Source organism: Chiloscyllium plagiosum, chromosome 18 (assembly GCF_004010195.1).
Source record: "Chiloscyllium plagiosum isolate BGI_BamShark_2017 chromosome 18, ASM401019v2, whole genome shotgun sequence".
Lineage (NCBI taxonomy): Eukaryota > Metazoa > Chordata > Chondrichthyes > Orectolobiformes > Hemiscylliidae > Chiloscyllium > Chiloscyllium plagiosum.
In genome coordinates, this window is record NC_057727.1 from 64,251,568 (window position 1) to 64,266,541 (window position 14,974).

The 14,974-nt window shown below is 40.9% G+C and overlaps 1 protein-coding gene across 4 annotated transcripts in view; it reads left to right on the forward strand.

Annotated features, from left to right (window-relative positions):
- Window positions 1-14,974, forward strand: part of dock3 (dedicator of cytokinesis 3) — a 918,089-nt gene that overhangs the window by 620,552 nt on the left and 282,563 nt on the right. For all 4 annotated transcript variants that reach the window (XM_043708484.1, XM_043708482.1, XM_043708483.1 and 1 more), the window contains exons 20-22: window positions 1,357-1,440; window positions 5,620-5,720; window positions 13,680-13,761. In XM_043708484.1, the coding sequence (XP_043564419.1) occupies window positions 1,357-1,440; window positions 5,620-5,720; window positions 13,680-13,761 (267 nt within the window). The remainder of the gene's footprint in view (window positions 1-1,356; window positions 1,441-5,619; window positions 5,721-13,679; window positions 13,762-14,974) is intronic.

Consider the following 14,974-nt stretch of genomic DNA (forward strand, 5'->3'; position numbering starts at 1 on the left):
TGTACCTCAACTCAAAGATGACCGATGCAAGCATGTTTCTTCAAAGTCATGCTTAACTCTTGTCACCATTGAAAAAACTCTACAGAAGCCTTTATTGCCAAGTCACTCTTTATTTACACATGAACAATTCTTGATTATAGTGAGGCAGTATCTCTGACACACCCAGGGCTCCCTGATTGGATCAATCAGGAACTTATTTTCTATGAGGTTCAGCTGGCTGACCTTGTTACAATTACTACAACATGACCCCTGCCTCCAAATGTCTCTCTTGTAGTCTCCCAAAATGACCATCCTCATGGTACCCCAGTTCCCTGTGCCAATCAGAAAATAAAGGCTCATCATTCCCCGATGGGTGGTTCTTGGTTGTCAGACAAAAAGCCTTTTATTTTTCCCTGACTTGATATTAACCAATTGAAATATTCAAGACAATGAAAATATAATATTTTTAAGACTCAATTATGTTTCTCCCAGATTGTCCACTGCAATGTCCTGGAAAATAAATAATTCTTGGAGCTTCCATGCCAAAATCTTGATTTTGATACATCAATTTACAGAAGAACAATGTAGAATTAATGAGAATTATTGTGATGGATAGTAGTAAGCAGCAACTTCACACAATGTACTCATGAAATGAAGCAGGTATATCATCCAAGTCAGCTCCCTTTTTTCTTGCTAGACAAAGCAAGAATGCCGAAAAGGCTACAGATACTGCCTACTGCCTTGAGAGAGAGAGAGAGCAATAGAGCAGCATAGAAGGTCTGGAGAAAAGATAGGCTGGAGAGAATCCCTTGAATTATTCAAGAGATTTAATACACAGTCTCAGGAACGATTTAACAATTTTGACCAGCAGTAGCTAGAATGTAAATGAAAGTTTTGTGCATATTCTGTATGTATTCATAACTCTTTGACAGAGACAGAGAGCAAGAGAGAAAGAATAAACACTATTATGTTTCCACGGGTACTGGTATACTCCAACTCCTCACTCAAAGAGCGGTAGGCATGAGGATCCCTATCAAATCCCCACATGGTATCATTCTGTATAAGTTTGAATCACTACATATCAATCATTACCACCCAGCAAGAGACACAGAGGACATTAGTGGTATCTTCAACAAAGAAAGTTAAATTGTCAAATCTGATCTTTCTTTGTCTCCATGACTCCTCACTGAATGGTGTATTAAACCAATGAGTAATTGAAGAGGAGATCCAAGTCACTGACACTTCATTGTAGCACTAACTCTAAATAGCATTGAAAGTGTTTACCCCAGCAAAGTAAAATTTCAATATAAAAACTTAGTGAATGGATATCACTGATACTGAAGCAATTTCCCTAGATAAATCTCTTTTCTTTTCCAGTTTTTACAGGATATTTTAGATACGCTGTTTACAATTTTAGATGACAACACAGAGAAATATGGGCTGCTTGTATTTCAATCTTTGGTAAGTATCATTAACCTGGTAAGTTATATATCTAACCGTTTCCTGGCATTGTTAGACTATGAGGTGAAATAATCTCAGATATAATTGCAGTTTAAATGCTCTTTGATGCATTAAAGTAAACCCTGTCTCTATGCCAGAGATCTGAATTCAAATCATGGCTGCCCAGGATGTGCCATAATATGTCTGCGTGGATTTCTGCTGGGTGTCCCGATTTCCTCCCAGAGTCCAAAGATTTGCAGGTTAGGTGGATTGGCCATACTAAATTACCCGTAGTGTTCAGGGATGTGTAGGTTAGGTGTGTTAGCCAAGGGAAATGCAGGGTTACAGGGTTAGGGTAGTGGGGTAGCTCTGGGTGGGATATTCGGAGTATTGGTGTGGACTTGTTTGGCCAAATGGCCTGTTTCCACACTGTGGTGATTTTATTTAAAAATCTTACTTAAAGGTAATTCTAATTGCAGTTGGAAACTAAGATTTTTGGAAAGTGTGTCGTGTGGTTTAAAGAAAATTTAATTTCTTATCTGTCTTCTAGAACCAACATTTCTAGCACCGCATTTGTCAAATTGCAAAACAAAATTAACGTTATCATTTTGTTTTATTCCCTTGAATTGTCTCCTGTATTTCCTGAAGGTTTGGATCCTTACTGAGGTTTTAGACACCCATGAGTGAATATCTGCCCAAGTGGTCATTTCTCGCATCCAAACCTGGACAGTAAAAGGGTACATAGCCTTTTTCATTGTAGATCTACATTCCAAAAGACCTAGTAGATAAGAATTAGCAGGAGGAATCCTGGCTCATTTTCCCTTTGTGTCTCCAGCAAGATGAGACCAGTTACAAATGCCAGCCACTAACTCAACACTATTAGACATGAGACCTTTCTGATCTGTGTGACTCAGTACTATCATGAACACGAAAAGAGTGGCTTTTAAATTGCTATTTAATTAAATGGAAATCATGAATTAATGAAGCTGTACATTTGCACCATCCTGTAAGTAACCTATGTGACAATTTCCAAATCTGAATGACAGATTTGAACCAGTCATTTCCTCAGCAGCAATTGCACTTGAGAAAAAGAGACCACCTATTGGAGGCTAAAGGAGTAATCCCTAATTTTGTTCAGAAAATTATGTATTTAAGATATAAAGATGCCTCATGAGCAATGAGGAGCAAATTGATATAATGGCTGACATGTTTTGGGGTTCCATTTCTCTAAAAACCGTTTAAAAGATAAAGGAATATATTTTGATAGAATCATAGTTCTTTTTTGATTATGTATTTGGCTTGTATGATAATAAAAATTGCAGGTTTTTCCTCTCTTTTTTTCCTCTTTCTTCTCCTCCCTCTCTATGAGTATAGACAAACATGCTGATTTCTGGTTAAACATTAAGATGAGTGTTTTCATTTGTTCTTACAATAGTTGTGTTTCAGTACAAAGAGCAAACAATAAAAACCATGGTTGTATAGCCTCTAAGCTAAATGCTCACAATTCAAATGCCAGGATCCCTTGTTGCTATTTGTGTCGGTTGGATAGCTTTAGTAAGCCCCAAGGTTTAAATTGCTCAGATATCCTGGCCTCTGCCACATGACATTTTTCTCCATATTGTCCCTAGCTTGAATATATCTTGTTCAAAGGAATTTATCTTCTCTTTCTCTCGTGAGTGGGCTTGCAACCTCGTAAAGAAGCTGATTAAATCCTTAGAATGACTGACTTCAAACTGCTTGTTTGAGCAGTGCACTTTGTCTCATCTAATCCTTCTAGTAGATAACACAATACAACAGACTTCTCTCTCAATTCCTTTCTACCACCCTCACAGTCACCCCCAGTATAAATGGATTAAAAATGTATTTACAAGAACTTTATTATTGCACTGCGTGCCACTGTGTCTATTATTACATTGCTCATCAGGCCCACCAAGATGAACAGAAATTTTCTTCAATTCAATATTGGGAATACCAAAGCTACTACCTTTGAGTTCCCACTGCATTTCCAAGATACTCTCTTAATACCTCTATCTGGCTATTGTATGAGGATGAATCACGTTGGAAATGATAATACCTGCAACATTTTTGCACGAAAAGGGAGGTTATTGGGATAGAAATGTAATACAGTACTAATGTACCTCCTGTCTTATAGTAATGATATGACCTTTATCATGAGGCACTCACTACAGACATGCATCTTATAATCTGCTCAAAAAAGACACAAAAAAAGATAGATTGTTGCCCTGTGAGCTAGTGACATCAAGTTTCATTCACCCATCTGAGTTCATTGACCTTCATTGACTCGTTTCTCAATACCTTAAATGTTAACATGTCACCTTTGCTACAATCCCTTCTGACGTCCCTATTTCTGTAGTCATGGGAAATGTAGGGTTACAGGGAAAGGGTAAGGGAATGGGTCTGGGTGGGATGCTGTTCAGAAGATAGGTGTAGACTATTAATCCAGAGACCTAGGTTCAAATCCACCAGATGGTGAAATTTGAATTCAGTAAATTAATTAAGAGTCTAATGATCGCCGTGAATCCTAAAATGCCCTCTGGTCAATTAGGGATGGGCAATAAATGCTGACTTAGCCAGTGATACCCTCACCCTGTGAATGAATAAAAAAACAAATCTCTGTTCCAGTTGAATTTGCCAAGGCTGGAAACTGCAGATTTACCAATGCCCCCTCTCCTCGTTTAACTGGAATGGCCTTGCTGTAGAAGTCTGCTGAACATGCTGTCAAAACCTTTTCCTCTTCACACTACTACTATCTGAGTCTATTTTAGACAAATAAAAGCCTCCATTACAAATACTCTCTAATACTTGTACTTCTGTATAATTCTCCCTCAAATTTGTTCCTCTACATCTTTCCAGTAGTTAGTGGCCCATAGATTATATCAAATAATAGAAATGCACCTATTTTATTCCTTAGCTTGAACCAAATAGATTCTGACTTTGAACTGGGGCATCTTCTGTCTCCAGCATTATAATGTATTCCTTAATCAATCTTAACGCTCCTCTTCCTTTCCTTCCTCTCCTATCTTTTCTGAACACTTTATATTGAGGAATGTTTCATACCTAGCTCTGCTTTTCATTGAGCCAAGTCTCTGTCATCAGATTCCTACATGGCAATCTGCATCTGCAAGTCAGCAGTATTATTTACAACAAGCATGCACATTTACCATAATTCAAGCTTCTTATTTTCCATCTTGCGCTCAACTTTTATTGTTTCCTACTCTAATACTATCTATATCTGCCAATATTCTTTACACCTTGGTATTCCTATTTAGTATTACCTCCGAGTTCCTATATCTCTTCAAGTTAATTAAACCCTTCCCAACAACATTAATAATTCACCCCACGAGAAAATTGGCCTCGGTTCTGTTTAGATGTAACCCCTACCACTTGTATAGGTCACATCTCTCCTGATCTTTATCACTCCACCTTCAGATGCCTAATTCCTAAAACATATCCTTCCTAAGCTTCTATTTCTTCTCCTTAAAGACACTGCATGAATCCAAAACTCATGACTTTCGTCAAACTACTATAAGATGTGGCCGTCCATTGATACTTTAGTCAGTTGCTGTCTTTCACAGTCATCGGAAGATGTTATTTGCTACTTTGCAGTGATGAGAACAACACTTTAAAATCTTGTCATCACTGTACCTCTGAATTTTACTCTATATTCACCAGTTTTATCAGACTCGGTAGTGGGAATGAATAGATTTGATGAATTTATCAGATTGGATTATGAGAATGAGACATTGCATCAGAGTAAATATCAGAGATCCTGATTTCCCCCGCACCCGCAACCTCTCCATTATCCCACACCCATCACCCTCTGATCCTTTTATATCTCTCTTTCTTTAAGTTCCTTCGCTCCATGTGTGTTTCTGCAGCACACCTCTGTTGCCCCATCAATAACAGTTTATGAGCGTAACAAGGGTAGGATAGAGTAATTTTTATCAATCAGCACTATGTATGAGGTACAGAATGACGGTCTTACTATCTGAGGAGAAAAGGTCAGGTTTTAATGCCCTTCATTAAAAAAGATCCTTCCTTTAAATTATTTATTTTCTTCTTTTCTTCAGATTATCAGTTTTGTTTTTTGAACTATTTCATTAACATGCATTGCTAACATCAACATGCCATCTAGTTTGTATTAAAGCTTTTTAATTTAACATTGTCTCTGTTTCCCAGGTATTCGTAATAAATTTGCTGCGGGATAGCAAGTATTTTCATTTCCGTCCGGTGATGGATACCTACATTCAGAAGCACTTCTCTGGTGCACTGGCATACAAGTGAGTCCAAATATCTGATGGTTCAGGACTCATAACTGTAAAAATTACTTGTGGAACCACACAGAGTTTTCCAATATCATAAAATCATTTCCCTAAAGCTGCATTCATAGTTACGACCTTCTATAAAATCCCATTCCATTGCAATCAATTTACTACATTGTCATTTTCAATTTGATAAGATAGGTGATGTAAGGGACCTGAGCAGGATATTTCATTCATCTGGCAGATGTGCAGATCTTTGATCTCCCTATGTTTGCACTAAGCTCTGTGACTCAGACTTATCATTGAGTTGTAGGTAGTCTTTGATATTCCACTTACTTTGCCACCTTATCTCTGATAACAAAAGTGCTGTCAAAGGAAACTGTATGGAGGAAGCAAGGTGCCACCTTAGATGCCCCAAGATCCTCTCCCCCTGTGCCCAAGGTGAGGGAATATTCTAACTGCTGAATGCAAGATAGCAAACATAAACCCATTTTTCTACTGGAGTATCATTCTCAACTTTAAAAATCACACAACACCAGGTTATAGTCCAACAGGTTTAATTGGAAGCACACTAGCTTTCGGAGTGACGCTCCTTTATCAGGTGAAAAGCTCCAAAAGCTAGTGTGCTTCCAATTAAACCTGTTGGACTATAACCTGGTGTTGTGTGATTTTTAACTTTGTACACCCCAGTCCAACACCGGCATCTCCAAATCATTCTCAACTTTGTCTTTCTAAGTCTGGTTGCAGGTGGCCTAACTGCTAGCATCACAGAGCTGTATGGATCTGTCACCAAAACAGGAAGTATTCTGCATTTATAGAACATAGAACAATACAGCACAATACAGACCCTTCTGTCCTTGATGTTGTGCCAACCTTTTATCCTACTCTAAGATCAAACTAACCTATATACACTTTACTATCATCCATGTGTCTATCCAAAAGTCGCTTAAATGTCCCTAATGTATCTTGCTCTATTATCACTGCTAGCAGTGCATTCCATACACCCACCACACTCTGTGTAAAGAACCTACCTCTGACATCTATCCAAACCTTTCTCCAATCACCGTAAAATAATGCCCCCTTGTGATAGCCATTTCCACCCTGGGAAAAAAGTCTCTGGCTATCCACTCTATCTATGCCTCTCATCATCTTGTACATCTCTATCAAGTCACCTCTCATCCTTCCTGGCTCCAATGAGAAATGCTCCAGCTCCCTCAACCTTTCTTCAAACGACATGCCTTCCAGTCCAGGCAGCATCCTGGTAAATCTCCTCTGCATCTTCTCTAAAGCTTCCTATAATGAGGCATCCAGAACTGAACACAATATTCCAAGTGTGGTCTAACCAGGGCTTTATAGAGCTGCAGCGTAACCTCGCGGCTCTTAAACTCAATCCCTCCGCTAATGAAAGCCAACACACCATACCCTTTTTACCAACCCTATCAACTTGGGTGGCAACTTTGAGGGACCGATGGGCATGCACCCCAAGATCCATCTGTTCTTCCACACTGCCAAGAATCCTGCCTTTAACCCTGTAATCAGCATTCAAATTTGACCTTCCGAAATGAATCCTTTCGCACTTTTCCAGGTTGAACACCATCTGCCACTTCTCAGTCCAGTTCTGTGTCCTGAGCTCCTCTCCCTCCCTTCCATTTCTCCCAGCCACCTACAGGATTCATTCCTCCCATTGACTAACCAAGTCGTACCCTCTACCTGCCTTCACCTATCCCCATTTCACCACCCTGCGCGTGCCAACCCCTCTATCTGCAGATCCCCTTACACCCACCACCAGTCCTGAAGAACGGTTACACCCGAAATGTCAACTTCTTCACTTCCTGATGCTGCCTGGCTTGCTGTGTTCTTCCAGCCACCTGCTTGGATTACAGCATCTGCAGTTTTTTGTCTCCAGCTCTGCATCCTGTCAATGTCCCATTGCAACATACAATAGCCCTCCACACTTATTCACAATTCCACCAACCTTTGTGTCATCGACAAACTTACCAACCCACCCTTCCATTTCCTCATCCAAGTCATTTATAAAAACCACAAAGAGCAGAGATCCCAGAACCAATCACTGCAGAATGCCACTGGTCACCGAGCTCCAGGCTAAATACTTGCCATCTACTACCACTCTCTGTATTCTATGGGCCAGCCAAACAGCCAAATTTCCCTGTAACCCAACAACCAAATTTCCCTATATCCCATGCCTCCTTACTTTCTGAATGAGCACAACATGGGGAACCTTACCAAACTTCTTGCTAAAATCCATATACACCAAATCCACTGCTCTACCTTCATCAATGTATTTTGTCACATCCTCAAAAGATTTCAGTAAGACTGTGAGCTGCTCCTCATGATCTGCTCATCACAAAGCCATGCTGACAATCTCTACTCAAACTATGCTTTTCGAAATAATCATAAATCCTGTCTCTCAGGGTCCTCTCCAATAATTTGCCCACCACCAACGTAAGATTGACTGGTCTCTAATTACCAGGGTTATCCCTATTCCCTTTCTTGAAGAAGGAAATAACATTTGCCACAGTCCAATCATCTGGTACTGCTCTAGTGGACAATAAGGATGCAAAGATCAGCGCCAAAGGTGCAGCAATCTCTTCCTCACTTCCCTTACGTCCTTGGGTATATCCTGTCTGATCTATCGATCCTCATGTTTTTCAAAATTTCCGGCACAAACTCCTTAACATTAACCTGTTCAAGCGTGTCAGTCTGTTTCATGTTGTCCTCACAAATGATAAGGTCCCTCTCACTAGTGAATATTGAAGCAAAGTATTCATTATGGACCTCCCCTAATCCAGGCACATGTTCCCTCCATTATCCCTGATCAGCCCAACCCTCACTCTGGTCATCACTTGTTCCTCACGTAAGTGTAGATCACCTCGGTGCCCCCTTCTAGCTCTTCTAAGTCCGTTCTTCAGTTCCTTCCTGCCTACTTTGTAACCCTGTATTGCCCTGTCTGGTCCTTGCTTCCTCAACCTTAAATAAGCTTCCTCCTTCCTCTTGACTAGATGTTCCACATCTCTTGTCATCCAAGGTTTCTCACCCTACCATCCCTTCTTTGCCTCAGTGGGACAAACCTATCCAGCATTAGCAGGAAGTGCTCCCGAAACAACCTCTACATTTCTGTCATGCATTTCTCTGAGAATATCTGCTCCACAGTTCCTGCCTAATAGCATTGTAATTCTCCGTCCCCTAATTAAATACTTTCCAATACTGTCTGCTCCTGTCCCTCTCCATGACTATAGTAAAGGTCACTGAAATGCTCTCCCAACTAGAGATCTGACATCTGAACTGGTTTGTTGCCAAGCACCAAACCCAATATGGCTTCCCTTGTAGTCAGCTTATCTACATATTGAGTCAGAAATTCTTCCTGGACACACCTGACAAAATCTGCTCCATCCAAACTATTTGCACTAATTAGGTTCCAATTAATATTAGGGAAGTTGAAGTCACCCAAGACACCATGACCCTTCCTGGACACAATGTGATAAAATCTGCTCCATCCCATCAACACTAGGAAGTTGAAGTCACCCATGACAACAACCCTGTTACTTCTGCACCTTTCCACAATCTGCCTCCCAATCTGCTCCTCTGTGTCTCTGTTGCTATTTGGGGGGGTCTCTAGAAAACTCCAAATAAAGTGACTGCCCCTTTTCTGACTTCCACTATTAATGGCTCAGTAGACCAACCCTCCTCGACGACCTCCCTTTCTGCAGTTGTGATACTATCCCTGATTAGCAATGCCGCTCCTTGAATACTTTTACCTCACTCCCTATTACTTTTGAAACATCTAAACTCAGGAATATCCAACAACCGTTCCTGTCCCTGTGACATCCATGTCTCAGTAATACCATAACTCTAAGCGCTGATCCATGCTCAAAGTTCATTACCCGTATTCCAAACACTTTTTGCGTTAAAATAGGCACACTTCAACCCATCACACTGACTGCAACTTTGCCCTATCAACTGTCTATTCTTCCTCACAGAGTCTCTGCATGTTTTATCTGCCTGTTCACCATCTATCCCAACCTCTGATCCGTAACTACGGTTCCCATCCCCTGCCAAACTAGTTTAAACCCCCCGGAGAGCTCTAGCAAACCTTCCACACAGGATATTGGTACCTCTCCAATTCAGGTGCCACCCTGTACAGGTCCTTGTAAGGTCCCACCTTCCCCAGAAGATATCCTAATGGTCCACATATCTGAAGCCCTCCCTCCTGCACCTGCTCTGCAGCCACGTATTCAGCTGCACTTGCTCTCTGTTCATAGCCTCACTAGCCTGTGACACCTGAGATTACTCTCTGCTCGTCCTGCTTTTTAGCTTCCAACCTAACTCCCTATCTTCACTTTTCCAATCCTCATTGCTTTTCCCAGCTATGTCATTGGTACTGATGTGTACCATGATTTCTGGCTGTTCAACCTCCCCTTTAAGAATCCTATAGATCTGATCTGAGACACCCCTGATCCTGACACCGGGGAGGCAACATACCATCTGGGGGTCCGACCACATAATTTCCTGTCTGTTCCTCCACTATCACTATCTCCTATCACTATCACTCTCCTATTCTCCCCACTTCCCTTCTGAGCCACAGAGCCAGGCTCAGTACCAGAGACCTGGCCGCTGTGGGTTTCCCCTGGTAGATCACATCATATTATATCTTTGCAGCAGCAGCATGCCTCCTAGTCCTCCAGGTATGCAGATGTTGCTGTATCCAAAACCACTGGTTAGAGAGGGGCAGAATCAGCAGCAAATGAACTGAATTGGATTGCTGAACTATCTCCATGAAATATAAATGAGACATATTCATGGGAACTTAAACTGTAGGGAACTAAGTTTTAAATCTAATTTTTTCAGTCCTATCAGAAGAATTGTTGCAAACATTTTCAATATAAGTTTTGCTTTGTTTCACACTAGGAGCATGTAAAAGAGAAACTGTGCACATGCTGTAGTTAGAGTCCAGAAGCCATTTGACAAGGCCACATGAAAGGTTACTAAGAAAAATAAGAGCTCATGGTGTAAGGAATACAATATTAGTGTGGATGGAGAATTGGCTCTCAAACAAGAAATAGAGGGTAGGCATAAATAGGTCATTTTCAGGTTGATAAGGTATAATGGTGGATCAGTGTTGGACCCTTAACTATTTAGCGCTTTAGAGAACATCTCCGGGACACCCGTACCAATCAATCCACTGCCCCGTGGCCCAACATTTCAACTCCCCCTCCCATTCTGCCAAGGACATGTAGGTCCTGGGCCTCCTCCACCGCCACTCCCTCACCTCCCAACGCCTGGAGGAAGAGCGCCTCATTTTCCACCTCGGAACACTTCAACCCCAGGGCATCAATGTGAACTTCATCAGTTTCCTCATTTCCCCTCCCCCCACCTTACCCCAGTTCCACCCTTCCAGCTCAGTACCATCCTCATGATCTGTCCCACCTGCCAATCATCCTTTGCACCTATCCGCTCCACCTTCCTCTCTGACCTATCACCTTCATCCCCTCCTCCTTCCACCTATTGTAATCTTGGCTACCTTCTCCCAAGCCCCACCCCCCCTCCCATTTTTTTCTCTCCACCCCGGAGGCTCCCTGCCTTCATTTTTGATGATGGTCTTTTGCTCGAAATGTCGATTTTCCTGCTCCTTGGATGCTGCGTAACCTGCTGTGCTTTTCCAGAACCACTCTAATCTAGTTTGCAAAAGAATATTGAGTGGTTAAGTGAATGGGCAAAAATTTGAGAGAAAGACTGTAATGTGGAAAAGTGTGAACTTGTCCAGTTTGGAAAAGTACCAAATTATTTAAATACAGGAAAATCATAAAATTCTGGGCTCCAGAGGAATTTGAATATCTTGGTCCATGAATCACAAAACATTAGTGTGCAAGTGCAGTAATTTATTAAGAAGCCAAACGGAATATTGTTTGATTCAAAGAGAATGGAATATAGCAATGTTTTCCTGCAGTTATACAGGATAAAACCATATCTGGAGCATGGTATACAGTTTTAATCTCTCTATTTAAGAAAGGTTATAAATGTGTTAAAGTCTTTCAGGGAAGGTTCATACAACTGATGTTTGGGACAGAGGTGTTATGATGAAAGTTTGGACAGCCTGGCCTTTAATCCACTGGAGTTAGAAGATTAAAAGATGACCTTATTAAAACATATCAGATCCTCAAGGGACTTGACAGGGTGAATCCTGAAAGGACATTTTCCTTGTATGGGAGAATAGAAGTAGAGGGGACACAGTTTAAAAAAAAAGGGATCTCCTGTTAAGGTTGGAGATGAGGAGAAATTTGTTGTCTCAAAGGGTCATAAGTTTGTGGAATGCTGTTCCCTGGAGAGCAGAAGATGCCGAGTCATTGAATATCTTTAAGGTAAGGCAAGATAGATTATTGATTCACAAAAGAGTCAGTGTTTATCAGGGATAAGCAAGCATGTGGTATTGAGGCACCAATCAGATCAGCCATGATCCTTAAGAGGGACAGAGCAGGCTCAAGGTGTAGCCTATTTGTGTTCCTTATTCATTTGTTTGTGTGATAATGCTCAATGGATTTTGATATCCCAGCCATCAAGCAAACCAAAATAAATAGGAAGGGTTGGGAGGGATATGAGCCGGGCGCTAGCAGGTGAGACTAGATTAAGTTGGGATATCTGGTTGGCATGGGTGAATTGGATTGAAGGGTCTGTTTCCATGCTGTACATCTCTATAATTCTACATGGTGCTACACTGTTGTCGGTCCTCATCGAATGGTTTAAATCTTCGCAGTGTCACTGACTGTGCTCAAAGGATGGGGTACCATGTACCTTTCAGTATAATCAGTTGTAGGTGCAATGTACTTTACATTGTTGGCTGACACTCTAATATCCTGTTGACTGATGTTTAGACTCATTTTTATATAGTGTTTGCTTTTGCCTGTGTTCCATTAACAATAAAGCTGTGAAACTGGATTCCCTCATTTTTAGCCACCAATCATGGGTTTCCCCTGTATGAGCTAACTTGGAGCAGGGAAGGAAGCAAGTTACTTTGGGGGATTCACATGTAGAATTTGCTTGTTCCTTTCAATCACTGACTTCCCCATTGGACTCCAATTAAATTGTTGTTCAAATTAGTGCCAATTCAGGACATGGGGTATGCAACTAATAGTAAACAGGGCTCGCAGCCATGTTTCTCTTGCAAAAGAAGACAAGGAATGTGTTTCAAGACAGGTTTCATTCGTGCGACATTCAGCTTGTCAAATAGTCTTCTTGATAAAGACCTGTTGGCTCTGTGCCTTTTTTTTGCTCTAACAATAGGGAAATATCCAGTTTTTACTTGGTAACTGCCCATAATGTCTGAAGTCAGGAGCGTTTGTGTGAGGCTTGTAGAGGAGTACAGTCCACTCCATTACTCCTTAATGGGGAATTTCACGACATTCAGAAAATGATTGTTAAGTGTTGGATTGGAGCTATTTATCAAATGTTGACAACACTAAGATAATGAGACCAGGGAATAAAACATTTCAGAAATACAGTTTTTCAAAAATAAACTTTTTCCAAAATACCTTCAAATACATCATGAAGAGTGCATTTGTGTATCTCCCTCCTGTCTCTATACTAGCTCACTGCATAATCTTGCTATCTTTGTGTTTCTGTTGTACTGCTATTAATGTATCAGGATTAGAGTGGTACTGGAAAAGCACAGCAGGTCAGGCAGCATCCGAGGAGCAGGAAAATTGACATTTCAGGCAAAAGCCTTTCAGCAGGAATGAAGGGCTTTTGCCCAAAACGTCGATTTTCCTGCTCCTCGGATGCTGCCCTACCTGCTGTGCTTTTCCATCAACATTCTAATCTTGACTCTGATCTCCAGCGTCTGCGGTACTCACTTTCGCCTGCTATTAATGTATGTTAATTCCAGAAGCCTCATGTTTATGACTTTGTGAGAATCTGAGTTATGCTTACATGTTTTATATAAACTGTCATTTTTGTTTCCCACAGGGAGCTAATCCGATGTCTGAAATGGTACATGGATCGATCTGCAGAAGTTGTGAGGCAAGATCACATTCAAGAGGCAATGAGGGTACATAGCATAATGTCTGTGATAATCTGACAAAATATAGAATTGGAACAATAGATAATTATTAGTTGCTACTCCCACTTAACCATATCAAACCTCGGTTTTCATTCGCTCACCCTCTGTGGCATGATTTGTTAATCATGATGACCGCTAGAAATCACTAAAACTTATTTCTTTGAAAATTTGTTTGTCTTAAAAACCTACAGGTAACAGCTATTTACTGTTTGGTCCCTGTGCTGTATACAGAAGAACCTCGATTATCCGAATGAGATGGGCGGGCGCTATTTCGTTCGGATAATTGATTATTCAGTTAATTGACTTCCTGTGGAGTTTTCTGTGAAGTGTGCTCCCCATTCAGAAAACTAGGCAAAAGCACACTGCACATGAGACCCTGCTGCCTTTGTTGGGTAAGTCACCAAATAGTGCACACAACTTTTTGACAGATTCCACCTTTACTCTGTACAGGATAATTTTGGAGAGATTATCTGGGGAAGGGGGATTTAGGGTACACCCCTGTGTAGAACTCCAGGGAAGGTGTTGGGGTCAGTGGAGAGAGAGAGAGAGCAGGAGGTCAGTCATTTAGAGACTGTCCTCAGCAGTATTTCAGTGAGCCGAGTTCGTTTTTAATCATTGTACCTGTAAACAAAAGACACAATCAGGGTTGAAACAGCTCTTTGACATAATGTTTCTATCAGGACCTTGAAATCCCCTTCAGATAATCCGATATTTGGATAATTGATATTCGGATAATCTAAATTCCTCTTTAAACAGCAATATCCTAATCACCTCCCCAGTCCTGATCTCACAGCTAGTTGAAACATTTTCCTTTTATTTGGTCTGAATTTTGCTCTGCTTTTCACTATATGTTACTGTTTTAAAGGGGCACAACATTCATCAACTGTTTTATGACTTTGTATGAGGTTATACAGGACATTGGTGAGTCCTGTTCTGGCGTATTGTGTGCAGTTCTGGTCTCCATTATAGGAAGGATATTATTAAATTAGAGAGAGTTCAGATAGGATTTACCAGGATGTTGCCAACAACAAATAGTTTGAGTTATAAAAATAGGTTGGTCGGGGTGGAACCTTTTTCAATGGAGCACAGGAGGTTGAGGGGTGACCTTACAGAGGTTTATAAAATCATGAGGGGTATACATAAGGTGAATAGCAAAGGTTTTTTTTCCCCCAAGGTGGGAGATTTCAAAACTAGAGGTGAG